This window comes from Ovis canadensis, chromosome 13 (assembly GCF_042477335.2).
Source record: "Ovis canadensis isolate MfBH-ARS-UI-01 breed Bighorn chromosome 13, ARS-UI_OviCan_v2, whole genome shotgun sequence".
NCBI classification, from domain to species: domain Eukaryota; kingdom Metazoa; phylum Chordata; class Mammalia; order Artiodactyla; family Bovidae; genus Ovis; species Ovis canadensis.
The window spans coordinates 68,409,563-68,432,042 of record NC_091257.1 but is presented as its reverse complement, the minus strand read 5'-3'; the positions used below and the strand labels follow the sequence as shown (position 1 = coordinate 68,432,042).

The window sequence follows — 22,480 nt, the reverse complement described above, 5'->3', positions numbered from 1 at the left end:
CACACCTAAAGTCCAAGACCAGATGGCTTCACGTGGGAATTCCATCAAAAATATAAAGAAGAGCTAATGCTATCCTTCTCAAACTATTCCAAAGATTAAAGAGGATGGAATACTTTTAAATTCATTCTATGCAGCACAATACCCTGGACAGGAAAATGCAACAAACACAGTACAAAAAAGAAAATTACAGTCCCATATCCATGATAAATATAGAGACAAAAATATTCAACAAAATATTAGCAAATGATTCAACAATATATTAGAAAGATCATATACCATGATCAAGTGGTATTTATGGCAGGGATATGAAGATAGCTTAATATTCACAAGTCTATCAATGCAATATACCACATAAAAAAAGGAAGGATAAAAATCCCGTGATCATCTCAACATACAGAGAAAAAGCCTTTAACAAAATTTAACATCCATTCATGATAAAAGCTCTTATCAAAGTTGGCATGGAGGTAATATATCTCAACAAAATAAAGGCCATTTATGACAAACCCACAGCTAACATCATACTCAATGGTGAAAAGCTGAAAGTCTTCCCACTAAATTCAGGAACAAGACAAGGATTCCCATTCTTACCAGTTCTATTTACAATAATATTGGAAGTCCTAGCCACAGCAATTGGAGAAGAAAAAGAAATAAAAGGCATTAAAATGAGAAGGAAAGAAAGAAAAATTGTCATTATTTTCAAACGACATAATACTATATAGACAAAACTAAAAAAGTTATCAGTAAAGTTTCAGGATACAAGATTAACATGCAGAAATACTTTTGCTTTTCTAGACACCAACAATGAACTATCAGAAGAGAAAAGAAAACAATCTCATTTAAAATATCATCAAAAAGAATGTAATACCTAGGAATAAACTTATACAAGGAGATGAAAGATCTTCACTCTGAAATCTATAAAACACTAAGGAAGGAAATTGAAGATGATGCAAAGAAATGGAAAGATATCCCATGTTCTTATATTATAAGAATTAATATTGTTAAAATGTCCATACTACCCAATATAATCTACAGATTTAATGCAATCCTTATCAAAATATCTATGACATTTTTCACAGACATAGAAAAGTTATCCTAAAATTTATATGGAACCAGATAGATCCTGAATTTCCAAAGCAATCTTGAGAAAAAAGAACAAAGCTGGAGGTATCATGCTTTTTCACTTCAGACTATATTACAGATTGACAATAAGCAAAGCAGCATGGTAATGGCATAAAACAAACACATAGATCAATGGAATGGAATAGAGAGACTAGAGATTAAACTATGCACTATGGTCAAGTAATCTATGACAAAGAATGCAAAAATATACAGTAGAGAAAAGACAGTCTCTTCAATAGATGGTACTGGGAAAATTGGATAGCTACATATGAAAGAATGAAATTAGAACATTCCTTCACACCACATACACAAATAAACTCAAACTGAATTAAAGAACTAAATGTAAAACCTGAAATCATAAAATTCCTAGAGGAGAATATAGTACACTCTTTGACATAAATTGAAGCAGTATCTTATGGATCTATCTCCATCAGGAAAAGAAACAAAAGCAAAAATTTTTAAAAAAAAAATTGAGTCCTAAATAAAATTAAAAGCTTTTGCACAGCAAAGGAAATCACTGAGAAAACAAAAGGATAGCCTATTAAATGGAGGAAAATATTTGCAAATAATATGACCAATAAGGAGTTTTTAATCTATATTTAATACATAGTCAATATCCAAAATATGGGTTTCCCTGGTGGCTCAGCTGGTAAAGAATCCACCTGCAATGCCAGAGACCTGGGTTCGATTCCTAGGTTGGAAAGATCCCCTGGATAAGGGAAAGGCTACCCACTCCAGTGTTCTAGTCTGGAGAATTTCATGGATAGAGGAGCCTGGCAGGCTACAGTCCATGGGGTTGTAAAAAGTAGGACGTGACTGAGCAACTAAGACATGCACAATATCCAAAATATGAGACCATACAGCTCAATATAAAAAAAAAAAACCACAACCTAATTAAAAGATGGACAGAAAATCCGAGCAGACATTTTTCCAAAGAAGACAGACAGATGGCCAATAGGTACATGAAAAGATGCTCAACTTTGCTAATCACTAGAGAGAAATGGAAATTAAAACTACAAATGCTTATTTATACCTGTCAAAATGTCCATTACCCCAAATTCTACAAATAACAAATGCTAGTGAGGATGTGGAGAAAAGGGAATCAGAGTACACTCTTGGTAGGATTGATGCAGCCATTATGAAAAACAGTATGAAGATTCCTCAAAAAACTAAAAACAGAACTATCATATAACCCAGCCCTTCCATTCTATCTGAATGGAAAATAAATACTAATTGGGAAAGATACATGCACCCCCAATGTTCATAGCAGCGTTATTTATAATAGCTGATATATGGAAGTAACTTAACAGATGAATGGATAAGAAAGATGTGGGATATATATATACATATATGTGTATATATATGTATGGAATGGAATATACGCAATATACATATGTGGAATATTCTTGGAATGGAATATTACAGAGTCATTTAAAAAAAATGAAATTCTGCCATTTGCAACAATGTGAGTGGACCTGCAGGGTATTGTGTTTAGTGAAGTAAGTCAGACAGAGAAGGACAAATACTCATACATGGAGTCTAAAAAATAAATGAATGTATATGACAGAACAGAAACAGACTCACAGATATAGAGAACAAATAGTAATTACAAGTGGGGAGGGGAAAGGGGATGAAAAGTTGTGAACTACTATGTATATGATTAAAAAGTTAGAAGGGTACATTGCACAGCATGAGAAAATATAGCCATTTTTGTAATTTTAAATGGAATATAAGCTACAAAGTCTTGAATCACTATGTTGTACACTTAAAACTAACATACTATTTTAAATCAAGTATACTTCAATCTCTAAAAAGCAGAAAATAAAGTAAAATAAAATGTGTTTGGGCCAAAAATAGCCATGACAGTTTTGAATAACAAGAAAAGGTGGGAAGGGACTTCCCTGGTAGTCCACTGGTTAAGGACCTGCTTGCAATACAGGGATGTAGGTTCAATCCCTGGTCAGAGAACTAAGATCCCATATGCCACAGGGCAACTAAAGTCACATGCCACAGCTGCTGAGCCTGCCCACTCTGGAGCCCATGCTTCACAAGTAGAGAAAGCCTACATGCTGCAGTGAAGACCCCATGTGCCACAGCTAAGACCCAGTGCAGCCAAAGAAAGAAAGGAAGAAACGAAAGAAAAGGTGGGAAGATGTGCCCAGCCAAGGCATTAAAGCTTATGAAGCTATTCTAGGGTAGTTTGGTCAGAGAAATAGACAAGTAGCACAATGGAACAAAATAAAATCAGTAAAAGAACCAGAAATTTATGGGAACTTGATATATGGAAAAGGGGCAGTGGAGATCAAAAAAATATATATGTAAGATCCCAATAATATCCCCACCTGTAATAGACACACACACACACAAAATGAGATCAAAGGCATAAATAGAAAGAGCAAAACTTGATCAAGATTTGAAAATGTTTTTTTTAATGTATAACAAAAGCTCCAAATGATACCAAGAGTCCACTTTATGGACACACCAGTCGAAGAGGAACTCTCCCATATATGCCCAAGAAACAAATACAAAAATATGTGTGCAAAATTCTACTAGCAAGACATTACATAAATATTTAATATCCATCACAAGAAAAATCAATACATTGTGGCATACTGTCACAGTAGAACTTATAAAGCAGTGGAAATTAATAAAATTAAGCTACATAAATGAATGTATAAATTCATTTATGAATTTATGAATAAAAAAAGCTGTGTTGAGTATAAAAAACTAAAAGTTCCAGCAGACTGTATACAGTATAATAACATTTATACAAAAGTTAAAACATGCAAGTAATGTTATATATTGCTTAAGGATTTATACATATGTTGTAGAAGCATAAAATCATGATTGAGACTATGAATACAAAATCTAGTACAGTAATTTTCAAAGGAACAACAGATCGCAATAGCAAAATGTTAACAGTCTGCAAACATAGCATGGTAGGTAGTTATGTGGATATTTTTATATCATAAATTTCAGAATAGAAAAATTTTATTCAACTTAGTGATTTAAAATACATGTGTGTTAAAATGAAATCACAATTGCAAAAGCTCTGGGTAAAAGTAAAAAGTGCTCTGAAAATTAAGGGTTCATGAGCAGGGGCACAATGGAAACCTGTTTTCTTGATCTACTTGATTCTCTTTGGGGTGGAGGCAGGGCCAGTTTGAAGCTCAGTGCATCAGGGTCCAGACATTCTGGATCAACATGACCAATGTCCATCCTTGACTCAATTCCAAAGGTCAGAGAGAAGGCACATAGGAGAATGTGTGGAAGGGAGTGTGTTCATGTTGGAGGTGGGGAAAGCAGAGTGAAGGATGGGAAATCTTGAGTCATCTCCAGTCCTTGTAGCTTTTTCCACTTGAACCCCTTGCACAGGGAGGGAGGCAGTGTATCACAGAGTATGTAGGACCTGTAGGGAAAAACATTCATTGATTCCACAAGTGTTTTTGAGCACATATGGTATGGGAGGCACTTTGCTTGGCCTGGGTTCATGGTGCTGATGAGGAATGAAGCCCCAAACACCTCTTTTTGACTTCTGAACTCTCTCCCATACCCACATCCATCTGTATTATTACACAGCACATTCAAGTGCCCAAGATAGGTTCCATAAGTTGATTTTAGTAATACTTTCCTTATTCATTCCAAGGATATACAACATTCCATGTTGTATAACATAATATACAACAGTCTATGGAAGGGCTCTTTGGAGTCTGGGTCTCAAAACTTTTTTGACTGTGGACCCTCACCTCCAGGGTCCTGCATACCTTGGACTCTCACCTGCAGGGTCCCAACTAACTTAGTTGTAGAAACTTCATATTCCTGGGCACAAAATAATGAGAGTTGGAAGTCTCTGGAATTCCAAGACACATTTGGAGAAAATAAGTCTGTTCCCATCTCTCCCTTGAAGCTGGATTGCCATATGACTTTTGAGCTTGCTCTGACTCTTCTTGCCACCCCAGGAAGGTGGCTCTGATCTCCCTCCCTAAAGAATAAGACCGCCACCACCTCACCTGTTACAGGTTCCACCACCTGTGGAAATAGGTGGCTATGAAACTGATCACCAGCACCACTTTGAAGCCCAGGAGGAAAGCCATCAAAAAGGCAGGCATCTCTGGACCTAAGGGACAAGGGGCAGAGGAGATATCAAACGGGACTCTGAGTTAATACCTCATTCTACTTGGAGACAGAGGTGACCCAGTTGTTCACAGGTGTAGAGGTAAGCTTACCTGTGCTCCCAAGGAGTTTGTATGTGTCCTGCACTGCTGTGGACAGTATGAGGCTGGCTTGGATGGGAGGCTGGGTCTCATGCTGCACTTTACAGGTAAGTACACGTTCAGACTCCCACACTGAGGCATTCACCAAATGCAAGCTTTCCAAGGTATAGGTACCATCACTATTCTGCTTGGGCGAGGGTTGCACAGCTCTCTTGAATGTATGGCAGTTCTCCAACCAGCTGAGATGCACATTCTGTGGATAGAATCTCTGCACATGGCAGGTAACTGCCACCACATCCAAGGATTGTGAAGACTGGGACACAGTCACTGTAGGGGGAACTGTCACAGCCCAAAGAAAGCAGACAATTACTATAGGAAGTTCACCATGGGAACTGGCAAGCTCCCTAAAGATAGGGGTCCTCTGCCCAGGGCCTACAATAGAGGAGTTAGGTGTTGGTTAATAAATGCATGCATAAGTAAGTGCATGAGTGAATGCATGCTTGGACGGAAGCATGGAATGATGAAGTCATCTTAATCTTTCCTTTCTTTTCCACTGTGGACATTCAATAGGAAAAGTTGAACCTGGATTTCATTTAAGAACCTATGAATCAGTTGACTTACTCTATGACTTGATGAAGATTCCTAGCCTCTAATCTTCATGACTGCAGGATACTAATAGTTGACATAGAAAGGAGGTTACTTTTAGAGAAGTTAAGTATTTACCCAAGGTCACAAGTGGCAAAGCAGGGGTTCTACCAGAGACAGTATGTTTTAACATTTGCTATGCTGACACCCAAACTATAAGGCTATAATCATTTATGACTGCAGGCTCCTGGGAATTATGACCTAACAATTTCTAGAATTTTTTCAACCAGACTTTTCAGCTGTGAAGACAATGTATGCATACTAAAGAAAATTGGAGAAATTTAAAAATTAAAACAAACAAACAAACATTAAGGGTTTCAGTAGAATTCATAGGAATACACAGAACTAAATTAAAGTAAGGGATGTGAGCATCAGATTCTGGTCCCTGCACTGACACCGCTGGCAAATGCAAGACCTTGTGCCCGTCACCTTCTCTTTATTTCCCATACTCTTATTCAAAATTGTCTAAGCTTGAGGGGTCTAGTTATACAGACTTTGGCTCTTGGTCTAGGGTAGAGAAAATAACTCCTCATGTAGTACAATTTGAAAGAACTAAGAGCATGTTTGTTCCCCAAATATTATTTCTTTTATACTCAATTCACCTCGACCTATATGCTTGCATCTATGATGCTGCTCATGGGTGGAACAGCCAAGCAAGACACCATCCCCAGTATGTCCCTGTCACCATCCCTAGAATGTCCCTATCTCTTGTCAATCTTTCCGCTTCAGCCCACAGGCAGGGATTCCTACCAAGCAAAAAGCAGAATCCAGAGAAGGGATTGTGATGGCCTAGTAACTAGGCAGTGCCTGTGGAGGACAGGCCAGAACAAGGTACCATCAAGCAAGTGCCATGGGGCTGACAAGGACCAATAAGAGCATGGAGGGTCTCAGATAGACCATTCTAGTCACCAGTGAGTTCTCTGGGCTGCAAGATATTCAGGACAATGTCGGGAGGACCGAGACCAAAACCCAGCTGATGATATTTGCTCCCATGTGCTGAGAACAGAGCTTGAGTCACTGTGCACGTGCTATTTATTCTTCACAACCAAATGGTATAAACACAAAGTGCTACTTGGTATCAGAAAAGACAACAAAAAGCCAGTAGAAGGACCCTACACAACTCAGGCCTCCATTTCAATGAAATTGTCAAAAAGGAATTGATTCAAACTTGAACTTGAAAAACATTTCAATTATACAAGTAATTTTATTTAATTTACCTTTTCATTAAACATAGAATATAATGACAACTGGGTTTCCCCACTGGCTCAGTGATAAAGAATCTGCCTGCAATGCAGGAGACAGAGGTTCAATCCCTGGGTTGGGAAGATCCCCTGGAGGAGGGCATGGCAACCCACTCCAGTATTCTTGCCTGGAGAATTCCATGGACAGAGGAGCCCAGCAGGTTGCAGTCCATGGAGTTGCAAAGAGTTGGACACAACTGAAGCAACTGAGCACAGCAGCAGCATATAATAACAACTATGCACCAACTTTTAGAAGAAACAAGTGTTGGGAGTGTAAGGAAGTTGGCGTAATATTTTCCTAGAAAACTTATGCCAATACCATCAAACCCTACATTTCAAATTTCACACTCACAACCTAAAAGTTAATTTTTAAAAATTATTTGAAATCATTTGACTATTCTGTCAATTTTAAGGGGCATTTTAAACTCAAAATGTTATCTTTCAAAGTGCCCACAGAATCATTAGGATCATAGAATATAGAATTTTTTCCTTCTTCTTTCATCTTTAAAGGCCAGAAGATTCACCTGAGACCCCAGCAGTTCTCAAACATCATTTATATCAATTACTTGAAATACACTTTGCCAAATCTCTGATTTCACTTAGCAACAGTGTATTAGGGTTCTAATTGCATGGTGTGGTCTGATGCTTGCCATACTTCAGTCAAGGAAAGACCCTCCTCCTAAAGCAGAGGGTTTCTGGGCTCCACACTACCTCTTGTAGCCACCTGATCTCAGCCCAGCAGTGATGAGTTGTACCACATTCTATTTCAGATTCCTGAAGCTCTTCCTCAATGCTCTGCATCTGAATTTCTCCACAACCATGAAATGCCACCCAGCAGCCCATGAAGGCACATTCCAGCCTCCCCCCTCCCTCCTCAGACACTCCTGAGGAATAGTCTATAGAGTTTCTCAGAGGGTCCCCAGTGGCAATGAGCCCCAGTCATCCACAGGGGCCCCCAGGTCAATAACTCACCTTTTCTGGAGTGTCCCTTCTTCCTTGTGTCACTCACTCCATCTCTTATCCCAGTCTCACTGAATCATCTCCCAACCACCTGCACCTAACACCTCGTTTCAGGCTTTGCCTCCAAGGAAATCCAGACAACAGCACAAAATTATTTCTGTAATGGCAAGCCCAATCTGATGCAGGCAGTGTTGAGCAGTGAGGATTTAAAGAGGAGGTTAATCTATTTTTCCATCTCCTCGCTTTCAGTCTGCATGTGTCCCAAGGTCTGAAGTGGGTCTCTTGCATACAGCATATATATAGGTCTTCTTTTTTATCCATTCAGTCTGTGTCTTTTAGTTGGAGCATTTAATCCATTTACATTTAAAGTAATTATTAATATATATGTTCCTATTAGCATTTTCTTAATTGTTTTAGATTTGTTTTTATAGGTCTTTTTCTTCTCTTGTGTTTCCTGGCTAGAGAAGTTCCTTTAGCATTTGTTGTAAATCTGGTTTGGTGGTGCTGCATTCTCTTAACTTTTGCTTGTCTGAAAAGCTTTTGATTTCTCCACTGAAGCTGAATGAGACCCTTGCTGTGTAGAGTAATCTTGGCTGTAGGTTTTTCTCTGTCATTACTTTAAATATATCCTGCCACTTCCTTCTGGCCTGCAGAATTTCTGCAGAAAGATCAGCTGTTAACTTTATGGGGATTCTCCTGTATGCTTATTGTTGCTTTTTCCTTGCTGCTTTTAATATTTTTTTTCTGTGTTTAATTTTTGTTAGTTTGATTAATATAATTTATAAATAATCAATTTATGGTGAATATTCTTATTATCTATTTGCTTCTCTATACAATTGTTCTAACTCCAGAGAATTATATAAAAATTTTTCAGATAAGGAGGAGTCCCTGCAGTATCATTTTCCTGTTTTACAGTCAGCAATCCCAACACTCAGAGAACTTAAACAACCAGCAGGAGGTCCCACAGCTGGTGAATAGTGGAGTCCGAAAAACCTGAATTCACATCCAAGTTCTCTCACTAAGCAGCTTCATATCCTCAGGCAACCTTCACTTCTTACAAACTCAGTTTCTTTCTATAAAACCATGAATGGGATAAGCAGTACAGAGCGGTTGTACATATTAAATAAGCCAATCCACACAAGTGTGTATATTGATAATGTGCTGTGCTCACTTGAGTCATTAATATCAATATTTTATCCATGTAAAATGATGTATTTTCTTCCACAAGAATAGCATAAAATGAGGAAAATATTTTGTTAACTTTAAAGTCCTATAAATATTTTAAAAATTAATTTTACTGCTGTGCATGCAATCTTGGACAACTCACTTATCTTTTCTGGGCTTTAAAGTTGTTGCAAATAATGAGGTGATCACTAAGCTCCTATTAGGCATGATATGAAAGAATTTCAAATCATCTTATTTGCAGACCAGTCAAGGCCTGATCACAGAGAAGGCAATGGCAACCCACTCCAGTATTCTTGCCTGGAAAATCCCATAGAGGGAGGAGCCTGGTAGGCTGCAGTCCATGAGGGTCACTAAGAGTCAGACACGACTGAGTGACTTCACTTTCACTTTTCACTTTCATCCATTGGAGAAGGAAATGGCAACCCATTCCAGTGTTCTTGCCTGGAGAATCCCAGGGACAGGGGAGCCTTGTGGGCTGCCATATATGGGGTCGCACAGAGTCAGACACAACTGAAGCGACTGAGCAGCAGCAGCAGCAACAAGGCCTCATCCAGGCCAAGAAAATCAAAATCAACCTTCTGTAAAAAATACAGATGAAAATTGGCAGTTTTGGCCACAGCAATCAGAGCAGAAAAAGAAATAAAAGGAATCCAAACTGGAAAAGAAGAAGTAAAACTCTGTTCACAGATGACATGATCCTCTACATAGAAAACCCTAAAGACTCCACCAGAAAATTACCAGAGCTAATCAATGAATATAGTAAAGTTTCAGGATATAAAATCAACACACATAAATCCCTTGCATTCCTATACACTAATAATGAGAAAACAGAAAGATAAATTAAGGAAACAATTCCATTCACCATTGCAATGGGAAAAATAAAATACTTCGGAATATATCTACCTAAAGAAACAAAAGACCCATATATAGAAAACTATAAAACACTGGTGAAAGAAATCAAAGAGGACACTAATAGATGGAGAAATATACTGTGTTCATGGATCGGAAGAATCAATATAGTGAAAATGAGTATACTACCCAAAGAAATCTATAGATTCAATGCAGTCCCTATCAAGCTACCAATGGTATTTTTCACAGAGCTAGAACAAATAATTTCACAATTTGTATGGAAATATTAAAAAACCTTGAATAGCCAAAGCAATCTTGAGAAAGAAGAATGGAACTGGAGGAATCAACCTGCCTGACTTCAGGCTCTACTACAAAGCCACAGTCATCAAGACAGTATGGTACTGGCACAAAGACAGAAATATAGATCAATGGAACAAAATAGAAAGCCCAGAGATAAATCCACGCACCTATGGACACCTTATCTTTGACAAAGGAGACAAGAATACACAATGGAGAAAAAATAATCTCTTTAACAAGTGGTGCTGGGGAAACTGGTCAACCACTTGTAAAAGAATGTTCTTATAAAAACTAGAACACTTTGTAACAGAGTTGTGTCTGACTCTGTGCGACCCCATATATGGCAGCCCACAAGGCTCCCCTGTCCCTGGGATTCTCCAGGCAAGAACACTGGAGTGGGTTGCCATTTCCTTCTCCGGTGCATGAAAGTGAAGTCACTCAGTCGTGTCCGACTCTTAGTGACCCCATGGACTGCAGCCTACCAGGCATACACAAAAATAAACTCAAAATTGATTAAAGATCTAAATGTAAGACCAGAAACTATAAAATTCCTAGAGGATAACATAGGCAAAACACTCTCTGACATAAATCACAGCAGGATCTTCTATGACCCACTTCCCAGAATATTGGAAATAAAAGCAAAAATAAACAAATGGGACCTAATTAAAGTTAAAAGCTTCTGCACAACAAAGGAAACTATAAGCAAGGTGAAAAGACAGCCTTCAGAATGGGAGAAACTAATAGCAAATGAAGCAACTAACAAAGAATTAATCTCAAAAATATACAAGCAACTCCTGCAGCTCAATTCCAGAAAAATAAATGACCCAATCAAAAAATGGGCCAAAGAATTAAACAGACATTTCTCCAAAGAAGACATACAGATGGCTAGCAAACACATGAAAAGATGCTCAACATCACTCATTATCAGAGAAATGCAAATCAAAACCACAATGAGGTACCATTTCATGCCAATCAGAATGGCTGCTATCCAAAAGTCTACAAGCAATAGATGCTTGGGAGGGTGTGGAGAAAAGGGAACCCTCTTGCACTGTTGGTGGGAATGTAAACTAGTACAGCCATTATGGAGAACAGTGTGGAGATTCCTTAAAAAATTGGAAATAGAACTGCCTTATGACCCAGCAATCCCACTGCTGGGCATACGCACCGAGGAAACCAGAATAGAAAGAGACACATGTACCCCAATGTTCATCACAGCACTGTTTACAATGGAAGCAACCTAGATGTCCATCAGCAGATGAATGGATAAGAAAGCTGTGGTACATATACACAATGGAGTATTACTCAGTCATTAGAAAGAATACATTTGAATCAGTTCTAATGAGGTGAATGAAACTGGAGCCTCTTATACAGAGTGAAGTAAGCCAGAAAGAAAAACACCAATACAGTATACTAATGCATATATATGGAATTTAGAAAGATGGTAACGATAACCCTGTATGCAAGACAGCAAAAGAGACACAGATGTATAGAACAGTCTTTTGGACTCTGTGGGAGAGGGCAAAGGTGGGATGATTTGGGAGAATGGCATTGAAACATGTATAATATCATATGTAAAATGAATCGCCAGTCCAGGTTCGATGCATGATACAGGATGCTCGGGGCTGGTGCACTGGGATGACCCAGAGGGATGGTATGGGGAGGGAGGTGGAAGGGGGGTTCAGGATTGGGAACACGTGTACACCCATGGTGGATTCATGTTGATGTATGGCAAAACCAATACAATATTGTAAAGTAATTAGCCTCCAATTAAATAAATTTATATTTTTAAAAAATGTGAATGGTCTAAAAAAAAAAAAAGAAAATTGGGCCCTTCCCTACATATGAGTAAAGATAAAAACAGTTATCATTCTACCTAAAATTTAGAAGTTCACAAAGGCCTTTAAATTTGATTCATATAAAAATTATAAATTTATATATATAAATAAAATTAATATATATTAATTAATATAATAAAATTGAATATTTTGTCTCCATTTTACAGCTGAAGAAACTGAGTTCTGAGAGGTGATATGAATAGTAAATGTGAATAATAACAATTGCCACTTCTCTGTGATTCATATGAGCCAGAGATGTGTTAATTACTTTACCAGTTTCATTATGCTGAATTCTTGCCACAGCAAAGTGAGGGGATGCCCCATGTATCAGTCAAGGAAACCAAGACTCAGGAAACTTCCAGCCCGACTCTGCACTAAGCCATCTGGACAAAGAGAACATCCTTACCACGGAGGTACTGCTCCAGTCTGATGGTTTTCTGGGAAACCAGGGTGGACATGTGCTTGACTTGGCAGTGGACAAGGGAATGCACGTCGTCAGCCTCCAGAAGGAGGAGCACACGGCTGGTCACATTGTAGATGTCTCCACGAGGGTGGACGCTGGTCTGGGACTTTAATAGCTGGTGGGAATTTTTAAGCCAGGTCACAGTAACCTGACCTGTAGAGAATCCAGAGGACGTGAAGGTCAGTTGGATGTTTGTGCCTGGCTCAGAGCGCTGAAAGGGGCCTTGAAGGGCAGAAGAGTAGCTGCTCATGCCTGTAGAGGAGACCCAGCCTGTGAGAAGATGCAGAGGAGCCCAAACCCAGTGCGAACCAAATCTCAGCTTCTCCACTGACAAGCCTCACTGTCTCGTCTTCCACCGTGTTTCTAGGTTACATTCTGACAGGAGTTCAACTATGAAGCTGATATCAGAGGCCAAACAAATGAAGCTACAGGGACAACAGCAGTTTGCAAAGAGACCTGACTCCCACCCTCACCTCACAGCCCTGCTTGCTGACTTTGAGACCTAACCCTAGTCCTCACTGCAAACCTAGGAGGAGGGAGCTGCTCCTATTCTCGTTTTGCTGATGAAGACACTGAGGTCCAGAGCCTAAGTACCTTGTCTAAGTTCCAAAACTGGCCAGTAGAGCCAGGGTTCTTAGCCAGAAAGTAAGGACTCAGCGTCTGCGCTCAGTGGCCAGACTCAGCTCTTCCCTCAGTCCTGGGACAGGGAAGGGTGTATCACTGCTCTCAGGACAGGTCATATGAAGGCAGGCAGCACAGAGAATTTAATGGACATGAACTTGGGCAAACTCCAGGGGATGGTGAGGGACAGGGAGGCCTGGTGGCTGCGGTTCATGGGGTTGCAAAGAGTTGGACACAACTTGGCAACTGAACAACAACAACAACAACAGCACAGAGAAGGGGTAGGAGCATAGGCTTTGGGGTCACACTCAGCCCAAATTTGCATTCCCAGTCCTTCCACTGCATGACAACTTAACTCAGTTTCCTCATCTGTGATATGGGGATGATTCTTAATACCCAGTGTTAGTTTAAAAATCATGTACAATTACTAGCAAAACATATGAGATAATTATAAATAATTATCATTTATAATCACTCTATAAACACAATTGTGTGAGTGTGAGTGTTAGTTGCTCAGTCATGTCCGACTCTTTGTGACCATGTGGAGCTCACCAGGTTCCTCTGTCAATGGGATTTTCCAGGCAAGAATGATGGAGTGGGTTGCCACTTCCTTCTCCAGGGTATCTTCCCAACCTAGGGATCGAACCTGGGTCTCCCACATCGCAGGCAGATTCTTTACCATTTGAGACACCAGGGAAGCCCCAAATGATAATTATTATCATCAAATACTCACAACAGTCACCTAAATAATTATTTTTAATTGTATTCCTAATGTTAAAGGAAAAAAGGCTGAGAAGGTTAGTAACTCACCCAAGGGCCTCACAGCAAACAGAACTCACATTCCCATCACAGACTCCAAGTCAAGGGCTCTTTCTGTTACACTGACGCTGCCTCTGTTTCTCCATAGCTTCCCCATAGTAATTAGTGAACTTCAGCATTTTCCTGCTTTCAACCCAGCATGGTCTGGGCATCAGAGAGACTGCCATCACGATCATCATAGAGCACCCTCTGTGCACCGCAATATCTAGATGCCAAGCATGGGTCAAAGGAAGGAGCCCTAGCTGGTTCCCACCTGGAGGGCATAACTGTTCTCGCTGAGAGGAGGAAACGGAGCTCAGGAAGGGCAGTGCTTTGCCTGAGGTTGCAGAATGCCCATGGCAACCCTGCCAGGTGATACCAATCCATTTGACTCTGAAATCTGGCCACTCAAAAAATAAGAGCCAGTGTCTGCTTCAGGGCTGAGAGAGTCTCAGCGCAGAGGAGAGGCCTAAATGGACAGAATCCCTGTCGGGACTTGGAAGAGGTCCCATAGTTTCAGGGCCAACTATGAGAACGGAATGATGTGGGGAGATATGACAGTTCAGAAGGAAATAAATACAATACAGAGTATTTAAGAGGGAAATTTACAAAAGACTTGAGATAACACTAATATTTGTATGCCTAGGCAGGATGGAGGGAAAAAAAATCTCTGAAAACACGTTGAACTGGTGAGCAGACAGCCTTGCCTTCGAATCCAAGTACTACTATTTGAGATGCCTGAGACCTACTCCTCTCCTGTCTGTCCCAATTTTATTATGTCAGACAACATATGTGAGGATGCCTGGCACACACGAAGTGCTCTACAGGAGTCAGTGAACATGACCAGATGCACGGACTGGGAGTGTGTAAGGGGTGGGAGCTGAAGAAGGGGTTTAGGAGTCAGGCTGAGGTGTTGCAGCAAAAGCGCCTTAACACCACACAGAAGAGGGCCTGATGCCAGAAAAGGAAGCTGCCCTTTCCCCACTGCAGACCGGAGGGCACATCAAACAGCTGCACAGAGGGGTGGGAGAATCAAAGTGATGTTCTCAGGGGGCTAACCTTGCAGTAGTGGGTCAGATACTTGTATGCAGGCGAAGGAGAAAAATAAGACAGAGAGAAACGCCTCAGCATGAGTAAAAAACGAAATAATATAACTTGCTTCTGGTCAGAAAGGAGCTGTTTGGAGTTTTTCGCATAGATCTGTATATCCCGCTGGGTGGACATTTTTCTTATTTCCTGTAGACAAGAATAAAAAGGCCACGGAGAAGTCAAAAGGTAATAGGCTCATTGCCCCTGGGAATTCTTGGAGTTAGCAGAAAAGGCCAGTTCTTTCAGGAAGAGATCGAATGCAGGGTCAGTGCTCCTGTTGTGAGGATGTGTGGTTTTGCAGCCCAGCAACCTGTCTGCCCTTTTGCTGGTGCTGCAGACCAAGCAGCTCGCACTGCCTGTAGGGAGTTATCTTATCCCACTTCCTGTTGTTCTGGAGAGCTGTCAGTGGATTCTGGTTCACCCTTGGCCGGTCAAGGTCTGGCCATTTCCAATATTCCCGTCTCTCCTCCTCTCCCCAACACAGCCCCTCTGGCTGAGTCACTCATTCTCCCAAGCTGATTCACCAGGACCAGGGAAAGCAGATCTGGCCCCAGGGTTTGAAGGGCTGGTGGGCAGCTCCCTCTAGTGGAGAATGTCATCTAGCACACAAAAGGTACAGAGGGGAAGATAGATTTAGATTTAGAAGATAAGAGTCACAAGTGGAAGTGAAGTGAAGTGAAGTTGCTCAGTTGTGTCCGACTCTTTGCGACCCCATGAACTCTAGCCCACCAGGCTCCTCCGTCCATGGGATTCTCCAGGCAAGAATACTGGAGTGGGTTGCCATTTCCTTCTCCAGTGTTAAAGAGCCCGCCTGCCAATGCAGGTAGACATTAGAAATACGGGTTCAGTTCTTGGGTTAGGAAGATCCCCTGGAGAAGGACCTGGCAACCCACTCCAGTATTCTTGCGTGGAGAATTCCCATGGACAGAGGAGCCTGGTGGGCAAAGTCTACAGGGTTGCAAAGAGTCAGACACAACTGAAGCAACTTAGCAAGCATACACAGAGAGAAAGGGGCTTCCCTTGTGGCTCAGTGATAAAGAATTCACCTACCAATGCAGGAGACCTGGGTTCAATCCCTGGTGGGGAAGATTCTTTGGAGAAGGAGATGACAACCCACTCCAGTGTTCTTACCTGGGAAATCCCACGGACAGAGGAACCTGCAAGGCTATAGTCCATGTGGTCAAAAAAGTGTCAGATATGACTTAGCAACTAAAACAACAACAAGGGAGAGGAAGAGGAAAAAGGGAAGGAAAAGAAAAATGAGGGACAGAGGAGGGGAGAAAAGAGAAAAAATCGCCTGAGGCAGAAGTGATAGAGAGCAAACAAATGAGCAAAAGTGATAGAGAGCAAAAAAATAGAGACAGTGAGAATCCTGCCCCTGCACCCTCCAACTTCCCAGGTAATCCTGTCAAGAATTCTGACCGCTCTTTAAAATCGACTCCTAGAAACTGTCAGATGAACCTGTCTTGATTATCACCTTTCTGGAAGGGATTTTGATTTCTAGCTGTCCTTAGTATCTACTGTTTCCTGTACCTAAGTGTTAAAACAGAGAGCTTTCAATCTGAAGAGTGCTTGGAATTGAAGAAGGAAGTCCCACTCCTCCTTCTTAAAAAGGATGCAGGGGTTGGAGGGCTTCCCTGCTGGCTCAGATGGTAAAGAATCTGCCTGCAATGCAGGAAACCCGGGGTTCACTCCCTGGGTCGGGAAGATCCCCTGCAGGAGGAAATGGCAACCCACTTCAGTTTTCTTGCCTGGGAAACCCTATGGACAGAGGAGCCAGGTAGGCTACAGTCTATAGGGTCACAAAGAGTCACAAAGGGTCACGACTGAGAGACTAACAGGGGAAGGAGGAGTGGAGTTTGGGGATGAATTCTTGAGAGTTTTATTACAATCCCAGGGCACCTTCTCTTCCTTCACCTTCACCCCTTGCTGCCTTGAGTCCCTGACCCACTGCTGTCTGCACTCCAGGCAGATGGCAAGTGTTTTCACACCTGACTTTCCCAGCCAGGCTGCGCAGAGGGGCTGTACCCACCTTTCCCCAGTCTGGACGCCTGAGCCCGCAGGGTGATGTTGGCCTGGACTGGGGGCTGCTCATCCTGGACCACCCAGCAGGCAAACTCTCTCCCATCCAGCGTAGCCTCTACTTGCCAGGTGTGCTGCAGAGAGTAGGTCCCGTCTGGGTTTCTGGTGACCTGGGGGGACTCCACGGTCTGCACCTTGTGCCTGTTCTCCATCCAGGTGAGATGCAGGCGGGAGGGATAGAAGCGGCTCACATGACATGTGAGATTCACTCTCTGATGCACACGAATTTGCACTGCAGAGGGCTGGGCGGTGATCTTCAGGGTGGGGACAACTAAACACAGAAACAGAAGGGAACATCTTCTGAATTATCCCTGCCCCTCTGCCCTCTATGTCTTTCTTTCCCAGGAACCAACCCTAGAACTCTCATTCTTAAATTAGTTACCTTAAAAAAAATTTTTTTCTTGTATGCTCAATGTAAGGCAAATAGAGCTAAGTGCTAACATTCACTAAATATGGCTAATAGTACGTGGGTGTTTGCTATGTTACTCCCTGTGCATTTGAAACATTTCATATCATGAAATATTTTAAGAATTATAAACTATGATTTTCATGAGAACCAGGACTTAACTTGATATTCATTTCTATATCCCTGCCACCCAGAACAGTGCCTGCCACACAGTAAATATTCATGGATGAATTAATTCATTTGTGTTGAATAAATAATACATATTTAAAGGTAAAAAATAGTAATGGTATTAATAGAAGAAAGATGTTTGGGATGGAAGCTTAATCCAGACAATAATAATAAAATCAAATATACATAAACGATTTTCCTTTTGACAAGCAGTGTTCTAGGTGCTTCACAAGAAATAGTTCATTTAATCCTCACATGCAACCTACAAGGTAGGTGATAATTTATTCTCATTCTAAGGGGAAACTGAGGCACAAGGAGGCTCAGTAACTTCCAAAGGAGCACACAGATCATGAAGTGGTACAGTCAGGACTAAACCCAGATATCCGGCCCCTGAAACCAGTGTCTTCAATAATGCTACCCTGGGATCAGACATTGTGAGGCGGAATTCCAATTTCCCAACTGTGAAATGGGGCTTTGTGCAAAACACTGAGAAAGCCACGCCCCCCCACCCAGCCTCCCGCCCTCTCACCTTGGAGCACCCGGGAGAGGTTCATGCTCCTCCGCAAGGGCTTGGCCAGGCCCCGGTGCATGACTTCGCAGGTTATCTCCGACAAGATATCTTGGTGGGACAGGGTCACCCACACCTTACTGGTGATGGAGTAATTGCCTTTGTTGTCGGTCACTAGGCGCTGAGCCGAGGCTGGATGCTTATCTCTGTCCTTCATCCAGGTGACATTGAAGTCTGAGGAGTTGAAGGGACCAGCAGTACAGTTGAAAGGCACTGGATTCTCAGGGGTTGTCCTGCGAGTCGGGCCCACCAGAGAGATGGAGGGCTGCCCACCTAGGAAAGAGATGGCTGTGAGTGCATGCTGAGAGCCCACGCATCCCACTGCCGACATGGTGTGTGTGGCCATGGGGACTAACTATATATCTTGTCTGGTTCCAGCTCAGGGAACCAACAGATGCTAAAAAGTAAACAAATAAATATAAAATTACAACTGGGCCTCAGTGATTTCAGTTCAGTTCACTCAGTCATGTCCAACTCTTTGTGACCCATGAACTGCAGCACACCAGGCCTCCCTGTCCATCACCAACTCTCGAGTCCACCCAAACCCATGTTCATTGTGTTGGTGATACCATACAACCATCTCATCCTCTGTCGTCCCCTTCTTCTCCTGCCCTCAATCTTTCCCAGCATCAGGATCTTTTCCAATGAGTCAGCTCTCCGCATCAGGTGGCCAAAGTATTGGAGTTTCAGCTTCAACATCAGTCCCTCCAATAAACACCTGAGACTGATCTCCTTTAGGATGGCCTGGTTGGATCTCCTTGCAGTCCAAGGGACTCTCAAGAGTCTTCTCCAATACCACAGTTCAAAAGCATCAATTCTTCGGTGCTCAGCTTTCTTTATAGTCCAACTCTCACATCCATACATGACCACTGGAAAAACCATAGCCTTGACTAAATGGACCTTTGTTGGCAAAGTAATATCTCTGCTTTTTAATATACTGTCTAGGTTGGTCATAACTTTCCTTTCATGGAGTAAGTGTTTTTTAATTTCATGGCTGCAATCACCACCTGCAGTGATTTTGGAGCCCAGGAAAATAAAGTCAGCCACTGTTTCCACTGTTTCCCCATCTATTTCCCATAAAGTGATGGGACCAGATAGATGCCATGATCTTAGTTTTCTAAATGTTGAGCTTTAAGCCAACTTTTTCATTCTCTGTCACTTTCATCAAGAGTTTCTTTAGTTCTTCACTTCCTGCCATAAAGGTGGTGTCATCTGCATATCTGAGGTTATTGATATTTCTCCCGGCAATCTTGATTCCAGCTTGTGCTTCTTCTAGCCCAGCGTTTCTCATGATGTACTTTGCATATAAGTTAAAAAAACAGGGTGACAATATGCAGCCTTGACGAACTCCTTTTCCTATTTGGAACCAGTCTGTTTTTCCATGTCCAGTAGTAACTATTGCTTCCTGACCTGCATACAGGTTTCTCAAGAGGCAGGTCAGGTGGTCTGGTATTCCCATCTCTTTCAGAATTTTCCACAGTTTATTGTGATCCACACAGTCAAAGGCTTTGGCATAGTCAATAAAGCAGAAATAGATGCTTTTCTGAAACTCTCTTGCTTTTTAATGATCCAGCGGATATTGACAATTTGATCTCTGGTTCCTCTGCCTTTTCTAAAACCGGCTTGAACATCTGGAAGTTCACAGTTCATGTATTGCTGAAGCCTGGCTTGGAGAATTTTGAGCATTACTTTGCTAGCATGTGAGATGAGTGCAATTGTGCGGTAGTTTGCGCATTCTTTGGCATTGCCTTTCTTTGGGATTGGAATGAAAACTGACTTTTTCCAGTCCTGTGGCCACTGCTGAGTTTTCCAAATTTGCTGGCATATTGAGTGCAGCACTTTGACAGCATCATCTTTCAGGATTTGAAATAGCTCAACTGGAATTCCATCACCTTCACTACCTTTGTTCGTAGTGATGCTTCCTAAGGCCCACCTGACTTCACATTCCAGGATGTCCGGCTCTAGGTGAGTGTGAGTGATCACACCTTTGTGATTATCTGGGTCATGAAGATCTTTTTTGTGCAGTTCTTCCGTGTATTCTTGCCATCTCTTCTTAATATCTTCTGCTTCTGATAAGTCCATACCATTTCTGTCCTTTATTGTGCCCATCTTTGCATGAAATGCTCCCTTGGTATCTCTAATTTTCTTGAAGAGATCTCTCGTCTTTCCCATTCTATTGTTTTCCTTTATTTCTTTGCATTGATCTCTGAGGAAGGCTTTCTTATCTCTCCTTGTTATTCTTTAGAACTCTGCATTCAAATGAGTATCTTTCTTTTTCTCCTTTGCCTTTCACTTCTCTTCTTTTCATAGCTATTTGTAAGGCTTCCTCAGACAGCCATTTTGCTTTTTTGCATTCCTTTTTCTTGGGGATGGTCTTGCTCCCTGTCTCCTGTACAATGTCACCAACCTCCGTCCATAGTTCATCCGGCACTCTGTCTATCAAATCTAGTCCTTAAATCTATTTCTCACTTCAGTGATTTCAGGGAAACCCAAAGAGTGCTGACATAGAAAATGCCTGGAGGACTTCTTCTGGAAAGGCGGTCAGAAAAGGGTTCCTGGAGGAGGTGACATTTTAAGCTGAAACTGAGAGGTTTGGTGAGGAATCAAGATTTACACTTTGGACATAACAGAGAAGCCAAGAATCACTGCAAGGCATGGCTGGCTCTCCTTCTCGGATCCTTCCTGTTAACTCCCCCTAAGCCTCTATCCTCTGCTTGTTCACCTCCAGGGACAGGGGCCTCTCTCTGTTGGAGGCAGCTTCATCCATCCTCACAAGCTGGGAGGATGACCCAGCACTCCTGCTCCTCACCCAGGATCTATCTTCTGGAGTCATCCTGACCACTGCAGGGCTAGACTCTTCCTTCCCCATCAGGACAGCCTACAGAGATCGGAGCGCAGGGACCTCTGGGAGGCTTTGCTACATTCCCCGAGCCTCTACTTTGAGTGAGGATGTGACTTGGATGCTGAGAGGACACAGAGATGTGTCAGACAGGACTCCTGCCCTGGAGGAACAAATGGGCAGGTATGTGTTGGAGGGCAGGGCAAATAAAGCAGCAGTGACAGCACAGGGGGTGGAGGGCAGCTCAGGAGGCTGTGGGAGCCTGTCCCCTTGGCACTCAGCTCTGCATCGTGCTCTCCTCTGAGTAGATCCTATGATAATCATCTTCCCTCCTGCACACTGAGCCCTGTGGATTAGAAAACATTTCTGGGGCTGTGTGCTCATTTTCAACTGCATCCCAGCTGTGGGAGGCTGGTATTTTTACCCCCACTTTCCAGAAGAAACTGAGACTCAGAGAGGTTTAGTGAGTTGCACAAGGTCACAATGCCTGTGAATGACTAAGGAGGGATGTTAAGCATGTCCATCTGACTGCGGGTCCAGCACTCTCTTCATGATGCCAGAGGCTCCATCATTTGGGGGCTCTCTGTCCATCTGTCTTTGCACCCCTAACCCTCTCTGAGCTAGATCCGATAGCCACTCAGACCAGAGTTCACGTCAGGGATACTGGGTAGTGCAGGGCTTCTCTTTCATCCCCTGACCTGACCCCAGGCTCTTCGCCTCCCTTCACATCTTTCTCCTCCTGCCCCCAAAGCTTCCCTTAGCGCCATTACCCACAAGGTCCACACTAAGGAAAACATAGGAAAGAGCACCCTGACAGGCAGGCAAACAGCTCAGCTCAGCCTCCCCTGCAGCAGAGTGGCTGGGGTGGGTAATCCCCGCCCACTCTGAGGGTCTCTGTGGGCAGTGCTCAGGCTCACCTGGGAGTCCCAGCAGGAGGGTGAGCAGGAGGGCACTCAGCGCCTGCCCAGGGGCAGCAGTCATGGCAGGAGGTGCCCAGCGTCCCTAGAACGTGCTGGCTCCAAGTGCTGGCTGTGGCTCCGAGCCCTGGATGAGCCACTGCCTGGTCTCCTGACAGCCTGGGGTGGGCCTCGCAGCTCCTGA

The 22,480-nt window shown here is 42.4% G+C and overlaps 1 protein-coding gene across 1 annotated transcript; it reads right to left on the bottom strand.

Annotated features, from left to right (window-relative positions):
- Nucleotides 1-3,527: 3,527 nt before the first annotated feature.
- On the bottom strand, nt 3,528-22,360 carry LOC138417258 (tyrosine-protein phosphatase non-receptor type substrate 1-like). The gene is made up of 7 exons (XM_069547073.2): nt 22,297-22,360; nt 18,502-18,813; nt 17,349-17,669; nt 12,752-13,060; nt 5,346-5,672; nt 5,130-5,236; nt 3,528-4,528 (listed from the first exon to the last, which is right to left on the bottom strand). Exons 1-6 carry the CDS (start codon nt 22,358-22,360, stop codon nt 5,133-5,135), a joined length of 1,437 nt encoding a protein of 478 aa, XP_069403174.2. The 3' UTR covers nt 3,528-4,528; nt 5,130-5,132.
- Nucleotides 22,361-22,480: the final 120 nt, after the last annotated feature.